This window comes from Mesocricetus auratus, unplaced genomic scaffold (assembly GCF_017639785.1).
Source record: "Mesocricetus auratus isolate SY011 unplaced genomic scaffold, BCM_Maur_2.0 Super-Scaffold_100676, whole genome shotgun sequence".
Classification (NCBI taxonomy): Eukaryota; Metazoa; Chordata; class Mammalia; order Rodentia; family Cricetidae; genus Mesocricetus; species Mesocricetus auratus.
This window is the reverse complement of record NW_024429266.1, coordinates 89,255,731-89,283,698: the sequence shown is the minus strand read 5'-3', so window position 1 is coordinate 89,283,698 and position 27,968 is coordinate 89,255,731. Positions and strand designations below refer to the sequence as shown.

Here is a 27,968-nt window from a genome sequence, read left to right as displayed (position 1 = left end):
CACACCATTTATTCATTCAAGCAAAACCCCGGCACACTGGGCCTGCAACTGTGGGTTGTCCCCCGGCCCTGCACCTCCTGCCCTTCCTGAAGTCCTATCCTAGAGGACTCCACTACATACACAGATCTATCTAAGAAGTCCCGGGGTCAGGAAGGGTCCACACAGCCCCACCACGTATCACACACACACACACACACACACACACACACACACACACACACACACATACCTCTAGCAGCCCATCATAACCTGCAGTCTATCCTTCCATCCCACATGGCGCCTGCTATTACGTAAGCAGAGGAGAGGTAAGTTTTCTGACTACATACAATGCCGGAGGTCCCAGTCTTTGTCAAATAAAGGTTAGCGCCACCGAGCAGAAGGCTAAGGGCAGCTCATTCAGCCCTGTGGTGTCCTTAGTGAGAGGCTGGCTGAGTATTTGTGCCAGCTGCTGTCTTCCCAGCAAAAGGATCACCCACTTGGTCTGTAGATCATGGGCCATGGACATGTCACCAGTGGCTCTGGCCCTGGAGCGGACACCCAAAGGCACTTTGGCTGAGATGAAGTTGGGGGAGAGTGGCAAGAGGAGTAGATTGCCTGTACCCCCACCGTACGGTGGTCTCGGTGAGTCAAGTACATTTCAGACTTTGCCTGGGAATCCGAACTGCAGTGACGACAAGATAAGCACTTACAGCGTCATTGACTGCTAAGTCCAACTGGGCAGAGGCAGAATTCTCTAGAAACCCTGAATACTGAATCCACTGGCCTTCTAAGAAAGAGATAATTCTCTTTCCTGAAGGAATCCCATTTCCTTTCACGATTAGGATCTTTCCATCAAAATGCTCCAAGTAAATATTATAATTAGCCTCACAATAAGATGCTTTTATCTAATTACTGTATCATCCATTCTGAGGCACACAATAGGCAAGTTCTGGAAGACAAACAAACCTAGGTTTCAGACTTGCCAGTTATCTTCCCACCAGGAGCCTTCATTTATCTTGTCAGCCAAAATAAATATTTAATATCCCCCTTCTCTCCTTTAAACAGACTCCTGTAAAAACTGGGAAATACACACAGCCCAAACACAATCGCAGAACCTTCGGGTCGCCAGACGTCACAAAGCCAGGAAGCCCCATCTTAAAGCTAATGGCCATTTGCCCTCAACGCAGGCACCCGGACGCCACAGGGAGGTTAAGGAACTGAACTTGTTTATAGGGTCACTGCTATGGCCCCTGGGGCCGTCCCTGCTCATTTCCCTGGCAGCACAAGGACGGGCTCTGATAAGAGGGGCAGCTGCTCTCTCCATCAGGGCAGAGCAACCATGTCTGTCTCCCTAATTAGAGATCCTTGGGAGAAGAATCACTGGGGGTCACCCGTAAACTTGAAAGTCAACTCGGGGCTGATCTGAGAGGAGAGGGCGACGTAAAAAGATGTAATTCATCAGCTCTCGAAGCAGAGGACAGAGCGTATTCTTTAATGACAAGCAGAAAAAGAAGACGGCCAAGGATGAAGGGAGTAGAGACAAGGCCAGGCAGCTATCAGAAGGCAGGAGAGGAAGAAAAATGGGAAATAGACAATGCATGGTCAAAAGGTTCCTTGGTTCCGAGGCCAGTGTTACCCCAAGAAACACTGACTTCAGCCTTCAAAGTAAGATGCGCCTATAGTGTGCGAGACGACTTATTCCCTGCCCACAATGCCTCTTTATTCTTAAAATGGTCTACAAGTATGACTGGGCAGATGGCTCAGTGGGTGGAGATGAGAATTCAGATCCCCAGCCTCTATGTAAAAAGCTGTTACATGGCTGAACATGTCTGTTCAGAACCCCTGTGCTGGAGGTCAGGGGTGGTGGTGGAATGACCGTCAGATCCCGGGAGCTTACTGGCCAGCCAGTCTAGCCAAAACAGTAAGTCCCAGGCTCACTTTGAGAGCCTGTTTCAAAAACCAAGGTAGAGAATGACAGAGGGGGACACCCACTGTTGATCTCTGACCTTCAAAAGCATGACCGCAGGCAAGCGAACCCATAATACATGTACACACAGATGCATACAAAGTAAGGTGTGGTATGTTAAAATACATGTCTAGGAAGTGCTACATAGTATGACCTACCAGAACAAGGCTAGGGAGGGAATTATTTTCTGAGTATTGTCCCCTCAAGAGGCAGAAGAAACCAGCCACATGCCTCAGGCTCCCTTTATCCATCCCAGGCTGTTCCTGAGAGCTCACTGGCTGGAGATTAGGGAGGCCTGGGTGCTGTTTCTATCTATGTTCCAACAGAGGTAAAAGGTTTGCTAAGTAAATTAATCATGTAAACAAGATGGCTATGGAGTATCTGAACTCTTTATGAAAGTGAAGGTTTTGAGTACTTTTAAACCATCTACTTGTTTTCCCAAGAATGCTTTCACTACTAATGCTTACACTCAAGTCTGCTCTTCCCTTCCAAGCCTTAACAAACCTTAAGACACTCATTTTTTCGTTTCTGTGCATTTGCAAGCATTGGCAATGCATTTCTTTAATGATATCTAGATTACTCACTGCTCAGAAATCAAGACCTATTCATTTTAATACATTTTATATAGACTGTATTTGTATACTATATTGTATAATTTGCCCTAAGTAATAGCACTTAAACCTTACACACTCCTTAAAATACTGGCCAGTTATATGAAGTCCATACAGCCAATTCTGGGGTTAATGAAAACTCAAACCCTGTGTGTGTGTGTGTGTGTGGCGTGTTGTCTGTCTGGAGGGTGAAGTTATACACCGGAAGGTAACCTGGTCTCCATTCTAGACCAGTCCTACCCTGCATGCCACCAGCCATCTTTCAGTAGACAGAACCCCACAAACGGTACAACAGAAATGTGAGAAGCAGGTCATGGAGAGTTTGAACTGTGAGAGCTAGGAAACTCTGATAGAGATTCCAGAGAGAGTTTGTAGGGCATTTCCAGCAGTCCAGATGAGGCAGGACAACATGCAAGTATTTTTACACAAACATGGTTAGGGTTGATTCTAGAACATTGTCAGCTGAGCAGATACAAGGATACAGAGCACATTAGAGTCTAACTTTAGGATCTAAAGAAGCACATGATAACTCCTGAGAGGTATGGGCCCACAAAAGTACGTAAAATCAATTATATACACAACCAGACTACATGCGCTGTCCTTGCAAGAGAGAACCCCTCAATTAAGACACCACCATCCTATAGAAAAAGCAGCAGTTTATGAAACATCTCCAATGTGCAATAAGGAACATGATACTCTACAATCAATTTGCTTGAAATGTCTTCTTTTATTCTTCGACTTAAAGCACCTCACAGCAGTCTTCACACCTTTTGATTCTTTGTAATTTCCTCCTGAAAATTGCGTTATGTGTGTGTCTGTGTGTGGGTGTGCATGCCATGGTGTGTGTGTGCAGGTCAGAAGATCACTTGTGAAAGTCGGATCTGCCCTTCAGCCATGTGGGTCCTGGGGGTCGAACTCAGGCCCTCAGGCTTGGCAGCAGGTGCCTCTATTTGCTGAGCCACTGGTTTCTGTTCATGGACTTCAACTCTCCTCTTTATTCATTTTATTGTTGCTAAGCTCTTTGAATAAAATGAATTCACCATGAATCTTTTCCCCCCAAAGATGATTTAGTTTAAGTGTGTGTGTGTGTGTGTGTGCAGGTGCCAGAGGTTGGATTCCTCTGTAAGTAGAGTTACAAGTAGATGTAGTTATGTGTATGGGGTGGGGGGGGACAAACAGCCCCTGTATTCAGGTCCTCTGCAAGAGCAGTATGCTCTCTTAACTACTGAGCCGTCGCTACAGCCCCACACCATAAATTTTCTCAACTTACTAACCTGACTCCAGGTTATAGCCTGCATTGTTTTGACAAAACAGGGTTGCTCTCGAGTCCCTTGCTCACACTTCAGCAGTGCTCTTCGTCACCGAAGGAAGTCAGGACAGGAACCCAAGCAGGGCAGGAACCTGGAGGCAGGAGCTGACGCAGTGGCCATGGAGGGTGCTGCTTACTGGCTTGTGTCTCATGACTTTCTCAGCCTGATTTCTTTTCTTTTTTTTTTTTTTTTTGAGACAGGGTTTCTCTGTATTGTTTTGGAGCCTGTCCTGGAACTCACTCTGTAGACCAGGCTGTCCTCGAACTCACAGAGATCCACCTGCCTCTGCCTCCCAAGTGCTGGGATTAAAGGCGTGCACCACCAATGCCCGGCTCAGCCTGATTTCTTATAGAACCCATGACCACCAGCCCAGGCATGGCAGCACATACCACGATGATTAAAAAATGCCTTACAGCTGCATCTCAAGGAGGCGTTTCCTCAGCCGAGTCCCCTTCCTCTCTGATGACTCCAGCTTATGTCAAATTGACACATGAAACCAGCCAGGAAACAGGAAGACTCACAAAAGCACACAGGGACTACAAGATTATTTTTTTTTTTTTTAAAGAAAACTCCTAATCTTCTTGACGAGTTAACTTTCTTCACAGTTATTCTACTTGGCCACTAGATGGCATGTCCACATGAATTAAAAAACCCAGCCCCTGCCCCTGTAAAGGATTTGGGAATGACTTTGGTCTTCCTTGGATGAATGGCATGTCCTGTTTCGTACTACAAATTCACTGTGGTCTCACCAAGATGCTTGTGTCTCAAGCTCAGAACTCCTAGCCACCAGGAGTCGTTTCTTCCTTGATGGAATAGTTTCGATATGGTCCCTGAGTAACAGTTCATGAATTAGTTCCTTAGTATTTTAAGAACAGACTAATAACTCTTATGTTTGAGTGCACAATGGAGAAGAGAATCTGTTATGCTGATAATAAAGACATATTTAGCACTTGGGATGCTGGGGCAGGAGGATTACTGGAGAATAACAGGCCATCCCTGGGAGCATGACTGCTGGGGAGGAAAGATACATTTTTTCTTTAACCTCGATAAGCGACTTTACAACCTGTTCATCTGGACAATCGCAGTCAGCTGTAGGCAGCTGAGTGCCCTTCATCTGAAAATGTGATGCTCACATGTGCCAACATGATATCTGAAAGGTTCCAGGTTCTGGAGCACTTTGGAGTTTGAATTTCCAGGTTGAATTAGTAAAATCTATACAATATTTTCCCCAAGCTCTCAAATCTGAAGCATGTTTAGCTCCAAGCTTTCCAGATAAGCGATAATGGCTAAGCCACAACTGTGCCCTGCACATAGCTGGGAATGGCAGAAGTTATAGGAGGGTTTTAAAGTGTTCACTGTCCCAAATAGTTCATAGAGAACATCAAGCACCCTTCCCCCTCCACTAAGGGACCATAAATGCGTTTTGAATGGCAGGTGCATCAGAAGAGGGTGTTTTTAAAATGATCGATTATGGAAACCTGAGCGTTCAACGTATGATCAGAGACCTCCTGAGTTGCCTCTCTCCCTCTCGTCCCTCTCTATGACCCCCTCCCTTTTTTCTCTTATCAGACATATGAAGACCGTAGGCACAATCAAAGGAAAGGGCAGATGTGCCTCACACGAGACTGTGGGTTCGAACTGCCTGCCTTTCTTCAGCTTCCTTCTAGCTTTCGCTAGGGGAAAACAACCCCCTTTGTGTCAGACGTCACCAACCAGGAGAATTCCCTGGGTAAAAATGGCACTGGCTGGGTTTGGAGCATTTCTCTCAGAAGGGTATGTTGGTGGGTGTATGAACACACACATACACACTGCTCCCCATCCCAACACAGGGAAAACAGAACTAGCCTCTCCCCCCAGCCCAAAGCAATCGAGAAATAACACTGAGGGATTAAATACTTAAAATAGTCCCTTCGTCAACCCTTATGCCTGTACCCTGGATACTTAATCTGCTAATCGGTTAAACGCCTAGTGTGGTACAGCACTGTGTGTTAGCATCCCTCTTCACTGGTCTCTCCAACACAGTAGAATTGCGTGTGTTGGACCATGCCAACAGGTTCCTTGAAAGGACATATTATGCCGGAAATACAATGTGTCCTTAGACATCAAACAGCATCTTTCCCCACAATGACTCGATGACTCGCAACGCCCTATATCACAGGATCCTTCAACTGAGAATCTACTCTGCTTGCCAGTCCTGAGCCAGACTGAAGGAGACACTGTGGTATTCCACCCCCTTCTGTGTACATGGTGTCTTCAGTCCCTTGAGGTACCCATTTCCTGTGGCACCCCCTTCCCCTTTAACCCAAGGCTAGTGCTTTTACCTAAAGCCCAATCAACCCACAATAATGAACAGATTAGCACTGAACTAACTTTTCTAGGGGATATTTCCCTCAACCTTAAAAATAATCCAAGTCTCAGGGTTCCCTTTCTAAAGTCTTTCTCTTCTGTGATCTACAGACAGCAGGTGATCTGAGGTCAGAGGGCTTCCCCTCTTATGAAGCCTGGTGATGGTGGAGATCTATACAGAGGTATCTCCAGTTACATCACCCACAGCCCTGGCCACCCTTAAGTGGCTGGATAAGGGTCCCAAGTACCATTTCACCTCAAAGCTGGTGACACGGATGAGGCATTGGGACTTCCCAGGGTATCTCAGAGGACTGCTGAGAGCACACGCCATCCGTCTTCTGGAATGTTCATGTGGGTCAAGGATCACGTGTGATGAAAAACCTCCCCTTGAACAGGGATCCAGGGACCACGACTGTAACAGCAGTGGCAACATTAAAATGACGATCAGGGTTAATTGATGAAGTTCTGCTTTCTCTCCCTATGAGGTTGTAGTGTTCTTCCTAATTACTTAATAGTAAACTTACTTAATAAACACTACCTCCCAGTGCCCCAGCACTAACTCTGCTGCAGTCAGAACGAGGACACAGGAATATGTCAAGGATTCTTTTACATAACTTCTGAAATGGGGCCATTTAAGTGACAGCTAATCCTGACATGAGGACACTAACTCACACAGGTCCATCTAGACTCAGAGTGAAGAATCTAAGCTAATCTGGAAAGCAGATCTGGCAGAACCAGATGCCCATAGATGTCTAACAGGGAAAGAAAGGAGCTGGGCCTGAGGCTGGTAGGTCTTCCATGTGAGCCTTGGAGGCCTCCCGTTACTCGGAAAGACCAGGCGGTTACTTGCTCAGGCAGGGCATAGGATATTAGAAGAAGATATTTGCTTTGCGGAGGCCAGGGATGGGTATGAGCCGAGACACAAGACCTCCTTATGCTATGGAATGGCACTGTGCTGTGACCTCTTCTTACAGTGACCCTCTGAAATAAACCAAGAACAAGTCATTCACTTCAGGAGGAGTGGCCCGGAGTTTCAGGTAGTGCAAAGTTGACTAGGGACACTGCAGGGGAGAGGTCATGGCTGGTACGGTGGTCAGGCATGGTCGTGCCATTTACTGAGGCTAGGCATAACCCATCTCAGTCCCTCACCAGGCTTTCCCTCCCTTGGTGAAAGCCTCTGCTCATCACAATCTGTTCTCACTGTCTTTCTTCTCTACATCCAGATCCCGGAGGCAGGACAGGAGGGAGTAAACACTGATGTAGTTTATGCATGCCTTGCACCTAATGACAACCCCAATAATAAAAATGGCATGCCTTCCTTGTGTAGCCTTCTGTGTGCTCCCAGCTTTAAAAGGGGTTAGAAAAAGAGCTTACACTGACCATGTGTAAATGCATGAGAGCCTAGGCTGTCTAGTCCAAGTCCATACTCTATCACTTCTGGGTCCCCCAAAAGGAATGCCCAATTGCCTTGGAATTAGGAATTAGAGTTCAGCCTAGCTCACATTGAAGTCTTTAGAAGGAGGCCAGCTGCTTGGAATGAGACTGTACCTCGTAGGGGTAAAGGCTGAGTGAAACCTGTCAATCACAACTAGTGTGGGTCACTATACAGAACCTAACACTTCTGGCTGACCTATGAATCAGAATACTTACAGAATTTCTTCTAGACTCTTGTCATGTGGGACAAGAAACTGCCCTTGAAAATTTCTTCGGAAAAGTAGATATGTAAGTGAACAAATACACACATACCATAATAATGACAATAATCACACCAGAACAGCTCCTAAGACAGACCCCCTGAGGCTGTGTCTAATGGGAGACTTCAAACTATGATGCTAGGGACCTCCGGCAGGACTGGTAAAAATGACATAAGTCTTGGAACTTGCAGGCAGCAATACAACACGTAGGTCCTAATCCTGTCCCTGCGCTGTAGGTACACTCTCACACACAGACACACTCAGGTAAGGCCCGCCCTGTCCTTGCTCATGCCCCGCCATATTCCCAGCGCCTCACCTGTCGTCACAGTAGGTGAACTTCATGTCCATGCTGTGGCGGCTCAGGAAAGTCTTGCTGTCCAAGGGGATGTCCATGTGGGATGGGTGCTGGATCGGTTCACACATGATGATGAGGCAGGACAGCAGTGGCTCCTTGTAGCCACAGAGGCTACTGTGAGGAGGGCAATTGTTGTAGACTCTCACTTGGCCGGTGCAGTGCAAGACCTGGGGACAAATGACAGGAGTCAGAAAAGTCTGAGAGTGCTGAAAGCAGGGCCAGGGCTTCAGGCAGCCCCCTGCTCCCGGGCCACATGACTCCAAACCATGGCCCACTGCCTACCTTCCAGGTGGCTGACTTGAGGTTGACAGTCCGGCCTCTGTTGGTGACTGTGCACTTCATCCTCATGAAGAAGTCACGTTCAGTAGACATATCCTTGTTTTTCTTCCCAAAGCCAGAGCCTGAGTGAGTGGGGAAGGGTACGGGAACCAGTTGAATTAGCCCGAATCACAACGTTTCTAGGCAACTTTCATCTACCTTTCCTGGCCGTTTGTAGTCTGGTGCTTGCGGTCTGCCATGGACACAGAGTCAGTCCTTCATGCCTAAAGACTAACGGTACCTCGGCTGCCGCACCTGGCTCGACTGTGGTCAGATTAGAGGACAGAAGTGTGTCAAGGAAGCTCTCTGTAAAACTTCTAGCGATGACCACTTCCACCCAGGGGCCACTGGCTAACACCAGGTCCGTGCAGATTCAGTGGAAGGGCTACGGGAAGGCAGAAACCAGGTGCCTCTCTCCATCTTGGGGAGATAGGTGCTGGGCCTGGGAAGGCTGAGTAGAAGGTCCCATGTCACTGCATCACCAGGAGCATGAACACCCCTAGGCGAGGGCTGCCGCCTCATTTGGTACCCTCTGCACTTAGCATGCAGTCACGCAGTGCACTCAGTGTTGTCACCTGAGAGCAGCAAGGCTGACCAGTCTCTGCAGCCTCCTGTGGGGACAGGCCTAGTCCTCTAGCAACAAGTGTGAGGGAGACCATAGTTACTCCAAGGAGGCAGTCTTTCCAGTCTGCTCTTTCTGACCCATCTCTCAGGAACGTGAACAATCTATATATCCTATCTGCATCCCGGAACCACTATGTTCTGGATAATGTGCCATTAGTTTTCTCCTTATGGTGACATGTGTCAAGGAGGAGGGGGGAAGGAAATGAACGCATACTCACACACTCACACTCATGCACACTCACACACACTCTCATACACTCACTTACATGCACACATACACTCTCATGCACACTCACACACTCACATACATGCACACTCACACACTCTCACATACTCACACATGCACACATCACACAACACACTCACACTCATGCACACTTACATACATGCACACTCACACACACTCTCATGCACACTCACACACTCTCACATACTCACACATGCACACATCACACACACTTACACACACTCACACACACATCACACTCACACACATGCACACACACACCTGGTTTTAACTGGAACTGGGTAGACAAGTCTATCCTAAAGACGTTCTTGACAAGGATCAGTTAGATCACCTTTCATCTAGGATTAAACAAATCACCAAGACAAAGAACGCACGGCATGTTTTCTTCCATGCAAGTCCCCAGTGCCTGCCCAGTTTTTCTGCTTCTTGTTAGGCAGAGTGGCAAGTACAAGGCCAGGTGTGTCTAAGTGAATGGTGTCCATACCGCCATCTCCATTCCTTCAAGGCCTAGCGTCACAGAGCAACCTAGAGCCTTCCTTCAAATTGTCACACTGCTCTTTCTAGGAGAAGCTGAAGCTGCACCCACACCTCTGAGGAACTTGACTTAGTTTTAGTCTAGTACAGAAGGGCTGTGTATCCAAAGAATCAGGACCCTTGAACTGGACTCAATTATCTTTTGGGGAACCCACTAAGTGACAGATTGGCATTATGTTCTGATAAAACTGTTTCATAATTAAGCCTCTTATGATTTCAGTTCTTATATAAGGCTAGTGTATGATGAATTGTAACTGTGCTGGGGGAGCCCCCAGGGTTAGAAGTGAGGGACAAGAGATTCATTTGTGGCTGTTTGTCTGGGCTGCTATTGTGGGTTCCTAACTTGCTAACCACCAGAGTCTCCCCATTCTGGCGCTCCATAGTATGCTTAAACATTTTCACAGGAGCTCCCAACTGTCTGCGGGACAATGTCTGAGGCCTCCCACTTTACCAGCAAAGCATTCTACGGCTTGTCACCCCGTCTTTTCTTCCTCCAGGAGTCCCCCGACCCTCTGTTTTTAAACCATGGAGTCGAGTCTATGCAGACTTGCCGACTCACTGAGTTTGATTGATCCTAAATTCCATGAATCAAAAGACATAAAGTTCTACTCGGACAAGCAGACGGCACTTAGCTGTGAGCCAGTGTATCTGAATGCTAGAAAGTCCTGGACTCGGCCTCACCTTTTGCCATTGGCTTGAAAAGAAGGAACGGAGCAGTATGGGAGTGAGACACTGAGTTCGGGTCACAGAATCAACCTGAGGCCTCGGTCAGCACTGAAGTGAGACCAAGAGCGCAGGGGCCAGTGACTTCTGAGTAAAGAAGCCGTGAGAGTCTAAAGAAAGTGCTTTCTGGAAGCTTGCAAGAAAAGTGGGCTAAAGCGTAAATAGAACTGTGTGTCTCACCACAGCCTCCACAACTAGATTCTTCATTTTGCTTTTTTTTGTTTGTTTCTGGCTTTTCTTTTAAATTTGGTTTTGGTGGGGGCAGGGGTGGAGGATACGTGAGATCTGACTGCATGATGTGAAATCCATAGAGAGTCAATAAAAGTTTTTAAACAAAAGTGCCTCTGAAACCCAGGTATGTTGGCGCATGTCTGTGATCCTAGGACTTGGGAGGGAGGATTACAAATTTGAGGCTAGCCTGGGCTACACTGCAAGATCCCATCCTGGAGGGGGCACTATGATAGCCCCCTTCACCACAGAAAATGAATCATTCTATATAGCCTAGAATTTCTCAGCAGCACAAGACATTAAATAGTCTCATGGTGGCTCCCAGCCTGTGTACTCTGGGAGCCAACTGGGCAAGGCTTTGGACAGAAAGCAGTGATCCAGGTGAGAGGCCAGGGCAGCATTGGAAAGGGAGGTGGCTATAATTTTACAAAGCTTTGTAAGCCCAAGTGAGGGTTACAGTGCTCTGTACCAACAGTGGAGGTGAGTCAACAAAACACCAGCTTCTGCGGCCCGAGCGGTGATGAGAAGACCTTGCAGGAGTGGTATCGCTGCCTTTGTTATTCAGGTCAGATGGGCACACGCCCCACCGTGGTGACAGGTTACAAGGATGGTGTCACGGGGATGGCAGTCTGTCCAGCCCCGTGATAGGTGCTCGAGTTCAGAGAGGATCTTGGAAGTCATGGGGTGCCACAGCTGCCTACAGCTGTAGCTCATTTTGTTTGGTTCTGAAAGATTTGCTGAACTTTGATCTGTGTGTTTGTGTGCACATTCGTGCTGTAAGTGCCCGCAGAGGCCAGAAGAGGCCACTTGATGTCCTGGAGCTGGAGTCACAGAGCTGGGGTCCTCTGGAAGAGCTGCCTGTGCTCCTAACCACTGAGCCATCTCTCCAGCCCCAGAGGTTTAGTTCTTCTGAAGAGCCTTATTCATGCTTTTTGCTGAATGTTATCAGAGATGAAGCCAGATGATACTTTCTGCCTGTGTGAGCCTCGTACCACTGACGCTGGCTAGATACCCACAGAGATCAGGGCAACAGAGCTTTAAAGTCCTCCCCATCAAACCTTTCTGATCTAAGTCTCACCGTCACAGGCTCCATTCGCTACGGGGCTCCTGTAACAGCTAGTTTTTGGTGGCGATCCTATGGTCCATGCCTCCTGACACACACCCAGCCAGGGTAGGCATGAACCTTGCATTAACCAGCAAAATAGGGGTAGACGCGACGATATCCCAGTTTCAGGACTCAGGCTTGGGAAGGTCTGTCCGCTTCTACTGTTGCAGCTGGCAGGGAGAAGGGAGCTACGTGGTCCCGAGCTGCCACGTAAGATGACTGTTCTGTGAGCCCGCTCATGAAAAAGGCTACTCTGAAGTCCCATAGAGTGGGCTGCGGTCACTGTGTCCCAGCTACCAGGCACAGGTGAGCCACTTTGAACACTTCAGCCTGGTCCGCCTCTGATGACTACAATCCAGCTGATGTCACCTAAAGCAAGAGACCCACCCACAGAACCCACAGAAACTTGGGAGATTGCGTAAGCCTGTGTTTTGGTTGGTTTGATATACAACAAAAGACGTCTGTAGCATCTCCCATAAATAATCTGCTGTAGATGAAGTTATTGGCTTGGGTGGCATCACTTGGCAGAGATAATTGATCTCAGGTGATGAAACCTCCTAGAGATGGCACCCTGACCTGAAGGAGTACCCTGGTAGCATGTCATCGGGTGTCCTCAGCTTTTCTGAGTCCTGGGTCATACAATCTCAACTCAAAGGCTGCACATCCACCCTCGAGCTAGTCCAATTGGAGCTTATGGGTGTCGGTTTTCCCGGCACCATACCACAATCCATCTGGCCTTCATGAGTAGGCTCGGGGGAGGGGACCACAAGAAGAACGCAAACGTAGAAGAACACTTTACCGTTTTTGAGAGTCAGGTTCTCACGGATCTCCTCATGGTCACAAGGGTGGGTGAAGTCGAAGATGCTGTGTCCTGTTAGTTCTACCTGTTTTAAAAGCAAGGGCAGACTTTGTCACTCCTGATAATGAGGTCAGATTCCAAGAGGGAAGCTGGGATAACTTCTAGAATTGGAGACAAGGAGGAAGATAGAATTGAGTGGTCATTGACAGTCTCTGGCCAATATTAGGTCCATGGACTTACAGATGTAACGGCGCTATTGGTGGTGACAGGGACCTGATTCATAAGGGTTGCCAGGTTAATCCAGCACTAAGAGATCTGCTAGGATGGCCACAGCAATGTCAAGCCCCATGCCGCTGGGACCATGCTCCTACGGCTTGTGGCCCAAGAATCGTAATCATCAGGATGGGCATGGGTAAGACGTCAAGAGATGGTGGCCAGGACCTCCCAGTAGTTTCTGTCCCCCAAATGAAGACATTTGTCCCTTTTGAATGAGGTAGAGGAGGGTGTCACCTGGGTCAGTCCCATGAACTTGCTGATGTTTTCTGACAGAAAGATCATATCACCGTCTTGGGTCACCACTGCGATGAAACCCTCCAAGGCTTTCAGGTACAGGTTATCCATCTGCTGGTCGGCCTCGGCTTCGGATTCATTTTCCGAGCAGACTGGAAAGAGGATAGACAACACGCATGAGTGTGGTGTTAAAACAGACATGACTGGAGGGATAGAGGACCGCCAGGCATGGCTGCAGAGCACAGGTAGACTTCCTGGGAAACGCATGTTGCCAACTATCCGAGTGCCTGCCACGCGCCTGATGAGTGGACACTAGGTGAGACACCTAGAGCGCATTGACAACGATTTTGGGACAGCATGGTTGTTGCGGTAACAGTCCTTGCGGTATCAGCGGTAACGGTGATGGTAGCTGCTCACATAATATGTGTGCAATAACCACAGGCAGACACTGCACTAAGCACAGGAGTTACCATGACTCACGGAGTAGGGACTGTTCCTACCCTCATTTTACAGAGATAGACTTACAAGAGGGAAGCCATTTGCCCCAGGCTGTGAAGTCGAGAAAGCTGGCAAGCCCCAGGGACTGAATGGGGTAGCCATGCCCAACCATCTTGCAGACTTTGCAGTCAAATAGAGCTGCCTCCCACTCGCCTATGGCTTTGGAGCAACTGCTAACTGAACACCAGTTTCCTCGTCGACACAAAACGGGAATGGTGAGTTCCATCACCTTGGTATCAACCATTGTGAGCTTTTTACCCCATCTGCTTCCTCTAAGACATTGCTACTTATCCTCACATTGTTCAGAGCCAAGGTGGAGAATGCACAGCACCCCTCACAGAGCTAAATAAACACTCGCACATGCTACAGTGGGGCACATGAGTAGGGGTGCAGGGAGCAAGTGCTCCAGGGGGCAGAGGAAGAGAATCAGTTTGCAGGGGTGAGGGGTGACATAAGAAGTAGGGTGGAGAAGACTCGTGAGACAGAGTTCACACTAGGATGGAAAGAGGGGCTTGTCGGTCTGGACAGGACTGGGCTGCTCTCTGAAACGCACGGGGTAAGGCTTCCTCCCAGGACTGAGAAGAGCCCAGCTGGATGGAGAAGCGCCATCCTCCAGTACCAGAGACTGGACAAGTAAAGAAAGCCCGGCATGTTGAAGCACCCCCTCTTCCAGCCCAAGGGGCAGAGTGGTGGCGTCTCAAAGCACTGCTCTGGGGACATCAGTCTGGGAATAACATGCAGAATAGTTTAAAGAGAATGGAACTCAGAGAGAGGTGGCGTCTCAAAGCACTGCTCTGGGGACATCAGTCTGGGAATAACATGCAGAATAGTTTAAAGAGAATGGAACTCAGAGGCACAAAACAGAGAGCAGGTGGAAGACTACACAGGCAGATGCTGGGCTAACGTGGAAAGGAGCTACTCCAAACCATGTACTCCGTATACCCTGCACTACCGAGTCCACCTTTGCTATCTGCAAAATACAGGCTCTGCCCTTGTCCAGACAAAAAGAACTCCCAGGCTCTGGCCCTTTGATGTCCTCAGACTATAGACTGTACCTTCTTCTAATTCATTATTTAATGCCAAATGTACATGTGCTTTGAAAATCTGCATTCAACCAGGTGTGGTACTACACGCCTTTAATCCCAGCTCTTGGGGAGGCAGCAGCAGCAGCAGGTGATCTCTGAGTCCAAGGCTGACCTGGTCTACAAAGTGGGTTTAAGGCTAGCCAGAGCTATATAATATGGCCTTGACTCAAAGAATAGGAGCAACAGCATCTATAAGGATACGTATTCATCTAGCACAAGCATTGGTCCAAGAACGCCTGCCTTGACTTACAGAACCAGGGGCTTAAGAGAGTAGGTTGCCACTTAGGATAGTTAACATTCACTGAAGTAAAAGGAGTCTTTCAGATGGAGACTCTTCCAGGGAGCATAAAATGCAGTTAGATAGCTGGGCCACTTGGCAAGTGACATCACTTACACTGCGCAGTCAAGATCAAAGACCCTTGTCGAAGCAAGGACACTGGGTTTGCCTGGCTCTCCTTTCTTCCTTTCTGTGAACCCTCGAATGCGAGCATCGGAAGAGCAGCCCCGGATGTGCAGATGCTCCTCTGAAGGGGCTTTCGTGGGCCTGCTGGGGACCAGCTACTTTTCAGGGCACAGAACCACTGAACAAGCCAGAGTCGGGGATCCTGCCACTTCTGCAGAGGGCTGGAATGGGACTTTTTTTTTTCCTGGTGACTTTCCCTTAGTTTACCAAAGCGATGAGACACAATGAAGGCAATGCCATCTCTTCACACCTAGTTCAGGCAGCTAGAGCCTCCTACCACCTCCCTGTGCCACACTGGGTGCCCTCCTCCCTTTGGCAGCTGACTAGTTTTCTGGACTCATGAGGATGAGCTCACTGCCAGGGAGCAAGTGAAGCAGCTGCTAATGTTAGCGCCGCTAGGGAGCATCCATGTTTAAACAGGAGTGTCAGGAGAGAGGGTAACCAGGGTGCATCAGGACCTCCTTGGGGTTAAGAATCTCTGGGCTTGGGACTGCTCGGACATTTATGGCGCTTTGTGCCAAGTTTTTAAAAAAAATGTGGAAACTGTCGCTGAAAAATTAAGCCAAGCCCAAGACCCTTGCCAGTGTGAGGAAACTACACCCCACCCCAGGATGGTGCTAGAGGGGCCCATTCTCAGCTTCCTTCATAATTCAGGGGACCTGGATGTGCTTTTTTATCTTGCCCCCCTTTTAAACCATGCTCAGGAGGTGTCAAAGCTTTTGCTCCAGGAACCGCTTGCTGCGAGCTATCTCGACTCCAGGTTATATCACTAGCCCCTGTATAGAGAAAACCAGCCCATCTGGGCAGGGGCACCTGATCTAGGAAATGGGCAAGCAGAGGGTGTCAGCTGCATTCGGGTTACACTAACTAGGGCCACTTTTTCCAGACTAGCTGAGACCAGCCCTGAAGCCTACAGAGAAGTTGTTTTCTCTTCCGTGTCTTTGATCTCAGTGGTAACACTGACTTCAAAACCTGGAGTAATCCCAACACAACCCATTTGGGTTAACTAGGCCCAGGGAAAAGAGTTCTGCTTAAAGTTTCCTGTTTTTAACAGGCCTAGCATAGCCAAGCGGCTTTGTTTTCTGTAGTGTCCAGTCTGCTTACTTCCAGGAGGTGGCGAAATTGGCTACAGTGGCGGATAGACCAGCCTTTGGAGGGAAGGAAGGAGCAGGGTGCTCTGGGACAGCGAAGAGAAACAGAGCGTCTAGAGACTGAAGTCACAATGGCTACAGGGTCAAGGACACAGTAGTCCGTCCCGTCCCCCGCTTCCCTGGGACCCTGGGGCAGCCAGGCTCGGGCGTGGCCTCTTCCTTCAATGGAACTATTTGCTCTTGCAGCACCTTGCTTATCCTCCAGAGAGTCTCCCAAGGAATGTGGCCAAGTCACTCCCAGCCCGGACAAGGGAGGCAGATGTCCGCCGCTCCTGCGCCCCATGTCTCATCGCTACTGCAGACGGCGATGCTGTACCACTGTACACATCTGGTCTCCCCCTAAATGTCAAAATCTGACCCTGCACTGGGCGCAGGGGAAGAGGAACTCCCTGAACAGTTACTGAGAGTTTACTCTCTGTCTGTCCTAGTCACCGGGTCCCCAGTGCCACCTATTACACACGCGGTCCTGTCCTGGGGAGGATGAGGGGATCCCACCCCTTCAGGGATCAACAGACTTCCAAGGAAGCCATCTGCTGAGAGGCGTCTAAACTGGCTGGGGACCCTGACAACAATGAAGAGAAAGTCACTAAGGTTCTGGCTGGGTTCGACATGCTGGTCACCTGCTTCCCCAGACCTGCCAGGGTTCAAATCTCAGAGAGGGGCTGGGGTGTACAGACCAGCCGCCTCCGCCGAGGAGGAGCGTGGTCTCCGCTGAGGCACAACAAGATTCTTTAATGCTAAAAATAGCGCCAGTAAACAGGCTTTGATGACTCCCCGCAGCCAGGATATGTGCAGTGACGAGGGCTCGGAGCACCTTTTCCGGAGCAGCACTCATTTCCTTCAAGGCAGCACCCGCCCATGCTGGGTGGCACACACCAGGACGGTAGGAGCTGGCCGTGCCAGGTAAATGGGCAGGTGGCAGGGCAGACTTCTGACTGGGTCTCAGAGGCCCCGCTGTGCCAGCGGTGAGGCCGGCTAGGATCCTTACTCTACCGGGATCATCCCTCTCAACACTTCCTTCAAGACACTGACCATTCCTAACAAGGTCAGATACAGGCTTCCTGCTCCAAGGGCGCTTGCAGCTTAGCTACGTCTGCAGGGTCTCTCCTTACAAAGCCCTTGCCTCTGGAGTGCCTCCTGTCCCAGGACCACTGACTGTGCATGCCCTTTGGGGCCACTGACAGCAAATCCGGTACCGCACAAGCCACAAGGCAATGAGTACCAGCCACTTACTGCATCATCACTTATACCTTATACTCCACCACGGGCAGGCCTGGGCTATTTCACACTTTTGGCAGGGGGATAGATCTCACCTGATCTCGCAGGACTCCTGGTGTACCCCAGAAGTCCACCACTGGCGATTTTTATTTTGTTATTTCCATATCTGCTCATCCCATCTTCCCTTCCCATAAAATGCTACGAGGGGCTACGTTCAGTTGACACGTTCAGTTGCTACCTATTGACTGACTAGACTGTTTGCTTTAGGGGAATGCTGTCCGCAAGGTTAGTATTTCTTGAAGGGACTGCTGGCTCTCTCAGCCATTGACGTCCTGGCATGAATCATCTTGCTGGCTTTCTTCCAGGCAGGGCATAAAAGGGCCAGAGATTGGTACAGTAAGACAATTGGGATGAACACCAGGAAAAATAGGTCCGGCCATGAGGCCGAAGAGGGCACAAAGACCTCATCTGCTGCCGTAATTTTGTCCCCTCATCCCATTTTTCCTGATGGAGAGGTCATGGTGAAAACTTTAAAATTGCATGTCCTGAATTTTAACATCTTTCCCTGAGCAGTTTGGGGATCAGGACATTGTCACCATCTCCTGTGGAGACTATGTGCCTTCACTAGGCAAATGCCAGGAATTCAAAATAAACCTGACATTCAGCTCTAGAAATCTGGCTTTGTGTTGATCTCCAGCTCTACAATAAAGAGAAATGTGCATTTTGACCAAGTAGAAATCTGGGGAGGCCTCAGATTGGTTTTAGAATGAAAAGCCCATTTTGCACATTGACCTGTGGTCTAAAGCCCCTAGATTGCAGAAGTGACGCTCCCTCAGTCCCAGAGTGTAGGGCTCATCTCGAAAGAGAACTTAAGACAATCAAGTGATATTTCCACTCATGGCCCCGCCAGAATGTGTTCTGTCCCCAGCCCAGCGTGGAAGAGAGTGTCATAAAGCCATTGTTCCAGTTTGCTTCCTGTGATAGAGATCTCAACCAAGGTCCCAACTCACAGCCTGGATTTCTCGGTGTCGAGGCTTCCTCTCCAACATTCCCACACACAACAGCCTACTGTGAAAATCAAAGGGAAGTGTGTTACTAAGTAAAGAAATTCTAATGCCAAAACCCGGTATTCTGTAGCTGTTTGAACTCTGAGGTGTACAACTTCAGCTTACTTCGATAATGAGCTCACAGTTTGTTTTGACTTTGGAAAGTGTATGCATGCAGCAACACTGGGCCCAAGGACAATAGTTTCACCCTGGTTTTTCTCTTACATTTCTCCAAAAGGCCAGCACTTTTCCTGGAAATCATTTCCAATCTATAACTTGTGCAGCAGCCTAGAGACTAAGGCCTTTCGAACCATTCAACACTGTTGCAGGTGAATATCATTGTTCTCTCTGTGTTATAAAGAAATAGTCCCAGTGAGAGAAAGATGTGTACAGCATTGCAGGGAGAGATGACAGCTACACTAACGCTCCAGATGCAGGAGGCTATCTGTTCAAAGATCCTGTAATCTTTTAGTCATGTAGAAAACAAACAAAACAAAACAAAAAACCTCTGACTCAGGGTTGACAAGATGGCTTGGCCCTAGGAGCTGGATCCCTAGAATCCATGGTAGGGAGAGAGAACCAACTTCCAAAAGTTGTCCTCTCACCTACAGACAGACAGACAGACAGACACACACACACACACACACACACACACCCCACATATGCAAAAAGTAAAATTTCAAAACAATTATTTAGTTGGGCGTGGTGGCACATGCCTTTGATCCCAGCACTTGGGGGGCAGCAGAGACAGTTCAAGGCCCACAAAAAGAGCTCCAGAACAGCCAGCACTCCACAGAGAAACCCTGTCTCAAAGAATAAAAAACAAAAACAAAACAATGTTTTAAAACGAGAGGAAAAAAGAGGGCCCTGGGGAGGTGGTTAAGTGCATAGAAAACACTTCTGCACTAGCACGAAGGGCTGAGTTCAAGTCCTCGGTGTCCATATAAAAGCCAAACTTGGCTGTGTCTGCCCACAAGGGGCAGAGACAGGTGAATCCTAGGAGTTTGCTGGACAGCCAACCTAGCCAAAGAGTGAGCTTTGGGTTGAATGAGAGACCCTGCCTCAAAGAAATGAGGCAGAGGCAATAAAGCAAGACCCCAACAGGGGGAAGGAAGGGGAGGGAAAAGGTTGCTTTGCATTCTATTTCTAATAATTTCTATAACTGGCCCAGAGAAGGCCTGGCAGAGAAACGGGAGAGGAAAAGGCCAGCTAAGCCATCAATCACCTCCTCTCCTGGGTATGCTCGGAATACCAGGACCAGATGACCTAAAGTATAAATCATTTTTTAAAATCGTTTTCGGACTTTTCTCTCTGCGGGACAGAGAGCCCTAGAGCTGATGTGCCCATGGCTCTGGTCCGTGCTTGGCTGTCTAGAGGGTAGGCAGTCCTTGCCGTCAACACTCAGAGCTCCTGGGCTGGGCTGCGCAATGTCTGGTCCTGTGTCTGTGGCTTCACCGAGCACGCGGCGTGTGGGAGGGGTTGCACCGGGACTCAGGCTTGCCGAGCAGATCCAGCGCTGCCCGAGACCTCAGCAAGTCAGTCTCGCAACCGCTGAAGGAAACACACAGGCTTCCGGGAGGACGGGCACAGACAATGTGTTCCTGCTACAAGAGCAAGGCACAGACGCAGCTCTGAGAACCTCCTGCCCATAGGCTTGCTCGTGGCCAGTCCTGGTCAGTCTCCAGCTGCTTCCCTGGGACATGGACTCCCTGGCCCTCATCAACATCTTTGCCTGACCCGCTTAACGGAGTCCTGTGAATCACTATCTCTCTCCTCTCGCTTCTCCAGCAGGACACACCTTTGCGTAAGAGAGGCATGCAAGTGGCCTGGGTTAGATTGATTCTCCATCAGTCTGTCTTTTATTTGGCAATCCAGGCTTTGCAGGGCCCTAACCCATTCTGCCCTCAGCCATTTGCACCGGCAACTAGCCGAGTGCTTGCTGTTGCTGGCTGTCCTTGCTCCCCCCCCAGTGTCTGCTCACTTCAGTGACAGCACAGTCACCCAGGCCTTGCAGCACAGGTTTAGCCTCTGGGCCCCCTGAGCAGCCATCCTCTCTTCCGAAGGTCTTTCCCGCATATCCTTCCTGTGCACAGGAATAGCACCGGCCAGTCTGGCTTCCTCATCTCACACTGGATTCCCTCTGAGCGGGGGGCTCTTTCCTAAAATAGTTATGTTGATGCAGGATGGCAGAAGGAGTCCACCCCCAGAGCGCCACACTCACTCAGGAAAACTGAATCACAGAATCTCTGCTCCTCCTCAGCGGCCTCCCTTGCTCATGCCCTCAGACACTTCCCGGTAGTGCCAGTCTGGCTGCTACATGCTGCCCAGTTTCCTTGCAGAACCGATAAACTCAACAGCACTGCACATAGGATCTGAAAGTGGAAATCCCAGGCTGCCTCCTCTTCCTGGTGGAGCCTAACAGGAAATGGTTACATTTGAAGAATGTAACGCTGAGAAAGGAGGAAAAAAATACATCTCTTATGGACCATTGTTGAAGAGATTCTAGGGGAAGGAAAACACATTGCCTGGCTGAGTTTATGTGATGCCTGAGACTGTCATCTAAGGGGCTGTCCTAGCAGGAACAAGTGCAGCTAAGCCACTGTCCCCATTAACTCCTACACTATGACCATCACCGCTACAGTAAGCACGGATAATTCCAGTTTATAGGCAATGAAACCAAGGTTCTAAGATGCTGCATGGCCTGTGTAACCGGCTAGAAGGAGGGGATAAATAGATGAGGCACGCAATATGGCTGAGTAGGCAGAGGCGCTTGCTGCCAAGCCTGGCGACCCGAGTTCAAGCCCAAGAACCCAGATGATGGAAGGGGAGAACAGAATGGACTCCTGAAAGCTGTCCCCTGACCTCTGTGTACCCACATACACATACTCACACACAGATAAACTCATGCAAAACTAAAGGCCATTGTTGTCCTTTTAGTGGGTGGACATTTGTAGAGTACTATGTCTCGGGGTAAGGCCTAGGGGCATGCCAGCCTCAGGCAGGACCTGGCAGCCTCACCTGAGGACAGGAGCTTGTGTGTCCGCAGGAAGCTGATAGCTAGTCGCATGATGGAGGCTTTGTCCAGGTGGGAGCTCACACTGTGAGGCAGGGGTAGCTCGTGAGCCAGTTCATAGAAGACCTCGGTCTCCTTGCTGCGCCGGCACCTTGCAGCATCTCGGGATTTCTCCTTCCTCAGCTCCGAGCTGCTCCTAAGTGAAGAAGGAAGGGGTTAGTCACCAGAATATCACTGGCATCCTATCACACTCCTGGTAGAGCCACGCTCATCCCCCTGTCCACTGTAAAGTCATTCTTCCTGAAGCAATCTGGGCTCAGTGGAACTTCTAACAAGCTGCTTTTTGTTATTGGTTCTGCTTTTGTGGGTACTGGTGTCTTCTCAAACGGCTTGGCCAGAACTTGGTTTCACACGGGTGGGGTTTCAATGAAGACTTGATGATTCAATTAATTAACAGGCCTTGGGAGCAGGGGGTCAAAATCCAGAGATGGAAAGGGAGGAATGAAGAAACTATGGTCAGTGGAACACACAGTGTTGTCAAAAGCTCTGTAGGACAAGGTTCTCTTTTCCCAGGTAAGATGCACCCAGTAAAAATGAAGCCCAGTCCTGGGCCTTGGTCCTGTTTGGGATCTGAGAGGGATGTCATAGAAGAGGCTGAAGGCGCCAGTGAAGCCCAGAGAGAGCACGAGGCAGAGACCTCAGTTCACACTCACAAAGCGTGTGCCTACTAGGGGTAAAAGGCAGCACGCACAAACCCCGCTGGCCTGGGCTACCAGACCAACTCTTGTTATCCTCTTTGTTGCAGGATGGGAGGAGGAAGACACACACCCAAACCTGCCACTTTCAGGAGGTCCTAAAGAGAAGGGGATCTTCTTACGAAGTCGGTGCAAATGCTGCATGGGCGAGTCAGAACACCTAGGCCAGAAGTCTTAACTTTTCTGCTGGCTAACTCCATAAACTTCAGCTACGAAGGCATGTAACATCCCCTCAGTGGTACCCACTTGACAGTTATTGTGAGGACTTATGTGATCATCTGTGTGAAACCTTTAGCACTGGGCTCACCCCACCATAAGCAATCAGCATTTTCTTAATAGTCAAAAAAAAAAAAAAAGATGGTCTGTCCATAAAAAGACAACCTGTCAACAGATAGAGCAACTGTGTCCTCAGAAAAATGCACGCATTACACGGAACATTTTCTGTTATGTTATCCAGGAAAACAGCTGGAAATACAGTAAACAATAAGCACTCTTACAATGGTCACAGTGTCACAACCACACAGTTTGATATAGTTTAGTTACGATTTTAGACAGTACCACGTTAGCAACTTCAAACTTTGCAGCTTGCCTCGAGAGTAGCAATTATTAGCACCCCCTGACTTACAGATGAGAAAACAGGCCCACAGGAGCTAAATAAATAATCCACCTGTGGCTGCCAGCTGATAAGTGGAGACTTGAACTCTGCCCTGGGCAGGGCAACCCTAGAATCCAGGCACTTAGTCATTAGTGACTGTTAAGAGCTGCAGAACCCCCACCCCTGGCCTACTGATTATCTATGTTTTCTTGTGTTTCTATAAATAACATAGATTACTTGTATAATAAAGACATTAGTTTGTTTTGTGTTTCTGTAGAAGATGTTCAATGTGTTTTGTGGCTGTCAAGGCTTGATCTAATCAGTTCCAGCCTGGCTCATTTTACCTTCCCTTCTGAGGTTGCCAAACCCAGAGGCTGGTCTCCCTCTCTGTTTGCTTCGAGCCTCTTGTTATCTGTACAGAAAATCACTATTTGGGGATTCCTGGAATGTTGGCGTGCCTCTCACCCCCTTGCGGATTTGAGGCAGAAGCCCTGTTTTGACTTTCCAGCAGGCTTCATTGGCAGTCACAGATCCCTGGATAGATGGACTACGCGTTGGATGGTCAAGCAGAACCTTGTGAGGAATTGTGAGGTGAGGGAACTGGGTTTTCGTGTCCCCCACCCCTTGCTTTCCTCGTCTCTCCCTTTCTCCTCCACTCTCCCTAACTTTCAGATCTCAGGAACCCCACACCTCCACACCCAAACCGCCTCACCCTCTAGGAACCCTCCCCTTGGGAGATTTTGCGTCTTCTACCAGACTTCACTGGTCCCTAGATTTTGCATTTTCATCCTGAGTTCATCAGGGTGGGATGTGTTGAGGGCTCCCAGGCTTCTTGGTGTAGGAAAAGCAGGCAGGAGGGGTGCCTACAGTGGAATCCTACAACTCTGGGTCATGAGATCCAGGGAGGAGATGCTGAATTCTACTCCAGCACCAGCCCTCACACTTCCTGACACATGACCTAGTCTTTAGAAACATCTAAAGCAGCCATGCTGGGGTGGATAAGTCATCACAGCATGTGTATTAGCAGCAGCAGCTCCTTCATGGACAAAGCCCCTCACCTTAGAGAAGAAGAGCCCCCACGGCTGAGGGAGAGCTGTGGAGAAGAGGCTACTTAGAGGCAGGGTTCTGTTCTGGAGATCTGAGGTGTGCCACACTCCTTCAACCACACAAACACTAATTCACCATGGGTTTGGCCACTGCACCAAGAAGAGTTCACATCACCCCATTACACTCTTCTTCCAGACACAGCTCAGTAGACGCTGTGTAATTTACAGATAGGGAAACTGAGGCTCAGAACATATTAGGCCATTTTCCCAAGGTCTTAAAACCAGAACACCTGCATAAGCCCTTGGAGAGTTTCCAGTGAGGGAGCAGGCAGGCTCCTAGTTTTATCCTTGCAACCATGTGAGGAAGCAGGCAGGCCGTACCCATGTTCCCATTTCGGGGAACCTGGAAACTGAGGAACAACTAGGTTATGTGGCTGGCAGAGCCAGGGATAAAACTGTAACCCCATGCCCACCCCAGTACTTTTTTCAAAGTTCATCTGTCGGGGACAGTACCCTGCTCCTTGGTGAGAAAGAAGAAACCTCCCCATCTTGACCATTGAGAAGAAGAAAGGCTGAGAACCTGTGGCAGGCCCTTGGTTCATTTTAGCTCCCTTGTTTCCCCACTGACACCCTAGAACCAGCTTGGTTTTAATTAGATTCCCTAGTTAACCTTGACATAGTCCAGAGATGTCTGCTGTTGACTCTTAGAAAAGTAGGGAAATTTTTACTGTAACACTGAAACTGTTTAATTAGTGACCTTGAAGATCAGGGTAAGTAACACGAAGAATAAGAGTAACAGAAGCTCAAGCTTGTACATTGGCCACAGTGCTGTCCTGCCCATCTGACTTTGGAGAAAAGAAATTGCATTCTTTGGGCTCTGCCTCCCTCACCTGTAAACAGGAAGGAGACTCTGTGTTTTGTCAGGATAATATGAGGTAAGTGATACTCCAGAAGGTTCTCTGGCACTGGCAACTATCACGGCAGACTGAAGATCCATCGTCTGGCTACCATGAGCATCTGTTGCATTTAGACTCTGCCGTAACACCTGTCCTTTGTCATCTAGCAGGCTGCTGGGGTACAGGACTATGTCAAGCAAGCAGATCCCAACCAGTTCTGCATGTCACATTTGGGCATCTTCCTAGGCCGACAAAGAATTTTGTTTCCTGAAATACTTTTCTTCCAAGATGAGTGACACTCCTGAAATTTACATGTTAGAATCCACTGGCTTCTCTTAAATAGTTGTCATACCCTAAATGTTTAGATAATTAGAAATGACTTGGTAGTTTCTTACACCACAATGCTTTTTCTTTTTTTCTCTGAAGCTTCTCTTCCCATCCCTGGTGACTCTTCCCGTTCCCACGAGGAGGCCCTGTGTAATATGTGGTGCATGAAACTCACTACCTAAATGTGACTCTGCCCCCGTCTTCACACACACTGAGATTTGCCTGCCGGGCCTGTGCAGGCTCCTGTGGTCACTAGAGAGTGAATGAGGCCCATGAGCCTTGCTCTCCATGAGTAAGCAGTCTAGTCATGGGGCAACAGCTACACTTGGCATCATTAACTAGAACTAATAAATAGGGACAAATATGTTAACAGCAAGGACAGGGACTCAGGGCAGCAGGATTCCAGCTAATCTTGAAAGATAATGACCATGCCCTTATAATAACTTAGGACTTTGGAAAATATTTTCTAAAAGAAATATAGGCAATCTCATTTGAGTTTCAGAATAACCCTAAAGACAGGAGTTTGAGAGACTAAATATTTCTCTCAATCCTAGCTTTTCTGGGTACCAACCACTGCCCCACCCCACCCCTCAACTTTTCCTTGACAGCAAGGAAACTATTGAACCATTGTCACATGGCCAGTGTCATTACAAACTTTCATACAAAGCAGATCCTTATCTACACTATGGGAAGAAGAGGAGGGCTGAGACTCCGTGGAGCTGGGCTGGGACAACTCTGTCGTTGAATCAGCAACCAATAACCATAGGGAACTCCTGGAACCCAGAGAGTAGAACCAGTCTTGGAGTTGAAACTGGGAGGAGTAGGAAGGCGGAGCACAAGAAGCGCCCATTGCTGTAGAGCTGGATCGCAATGCGGTATTGTCCAATGGGAGTCCAGTTCTGCAGCAAGAAGACCTGCATATCCCCCCCTCCCCCCCGTCATACTGCAGTCAATGATGACAGCCAATTCTGATTTGCTGGAGCTTTTCTGCCCCCTCTACATTCATTTATCATCAGTTGCTCCTGCGGGGAGTGCGGGGGGGGGGGGGCGACACACACATGATTCTGAAAGATTTAATCCCAAGTCAATGAAGCAAGCACTTCAGAACTAAGCAGTAAAACAAAGTTGACTGTTCAGAAGCATCCTTCAATCAATCAACCAGTATAGGTGCAACTGGTCCTTTGCTAGTGGACAGCTGGCTTTAGGACCCCCTCACAGACATCAAAAGTCCTCAGATGCTCAAGCCCTTATAAGGAGTGTGGCGTTTGCACAGAACCTGTACAATCCTCTTATATACTTTAAACCAGTTCTTGATGTCTTATAATGTATCCTACGGTGCAAGCACTTTGTAAGTAGTTATTACACTGTATTATTGAGGGGCTGATAAGAAAAAAGGCTGTACATATTCAGCACATACATAATTTCTTCCCAAATATTCTAGATCTGGTTAGTTGAATCAAAGGAATATGAAGTGATGAACTTAGACACTATCACTCAACCAGGCAAGACAACCTTTGGCCAGAACGCATGACACTCTAAGTGTGGCAGGGGATCCCTGATGCATTTATCCACAGTGACCTACCCTTGGCCCAGATGATCCTTATTTCTGACCTCCAAAGGACCAGAGCCTGAAGGGGAGCCTTGCTGTCTCCAACACCATCAAGGAAGTTGGTTCCTCAGTTAGTTTTAGACTCCTAACTGTTACTGTGACTACAGTCATCAGGTATCTAAGCCATATGTCTATTGCCCTATAAGGTCAAGTGACCAAGAAGTCAAGTGAACTTCAGTAGGTCATGGAGATGGATGAGGCTTGTTAAACCAGCTTGGGTCACCCTGTTGTTCTGACCCAAGGTTCTAAGCTAATAAGACCAGATCACAGGGGGCTGTGAATGCAAGAAATAGGGGGCAAATGAAATTGGTAAGGAGGCAGACTCTTTGACAAGTTTGTGAAACTGCTGTACAAGAACTGACTGATGGGAGAAACACTGGGTTTGGGCTGGAGAGATGGGCCGGTGGTTAAGAGCACTGGCTGCTCTTCTGGAGGTCCTGGGTTCAATTCCCAGCAACCACACAGCAGCTCGCTCACAACCACCTATAGCTCAGCTCACAAGCACCTAGAGCTCCAGTCCTAGACAATCCTATGCCCTGCATGGAGCCCGTGAACAGTCATACACATAAAAATAAATATTTTTTAAAAAGAAAATACCGAGTTCAGGTCCCAGAGAGGATCAAGAGTGACTGGACCTTGGGCTTAGCAGTTAATTATATCACAGGTGAAGTCAGAGCAGAACCAGAAACAAAGCCTCTGGGATTTTTCATCTCGGCTGTTCACCAGGGTTCTGGCTCCTGAGATTTGGGTCTGGTGTGTGAGGTACAAACAGGGCATCATGATGTAGCCAGGGCTAGCAACCACTGTCAGGTTTTGAAGGTCCCTTGGTTGATCTTTGTGTGTATTGTGTATGCAACTTGGGAGTTGTGGATATCTTGGAAATACAAACAATTTACTCTTTTTCTCATACACTTAGG

General features: G+C 48.6%; 1 protein-coding gene across 1 annotated transcript in view; it reads right to left on the bottom strand.

The window, feature by feature from the left end:
* Epas1 (endothelial PAS domain protein 1) overlaps positions 1–27,968 on the bottom strand; it is an 83,174-nt gene that overhangs the window by 16,191 nt on the left and 39,015 nt on the right. Inside the window, exons 2-6 of the mRNA XM_040737613.1 lie at positions 21,829–22,019; positions 13,350–13,501; positions 12,840–12,924; positions 8,544–8,662; positions 8,223–8,428 (exon numbers count right to left, since the gene is read on the bottom strand). Coding sequence (XP_040593547.1) covers positions 8,223–8,428; positions 8,544–8,662; positions 12,840–12,924; positions 13,350–13,501; positions 21,829–22,019 — 753 coding nt within the window. The remainder of the gene's footprint in view (positions 1–8,222; positions 8,429–8,543; positions 8,663–12,839; positions 12,925–13,349; positions 13,502–21,828; positions 22,020–27,968) is intronic.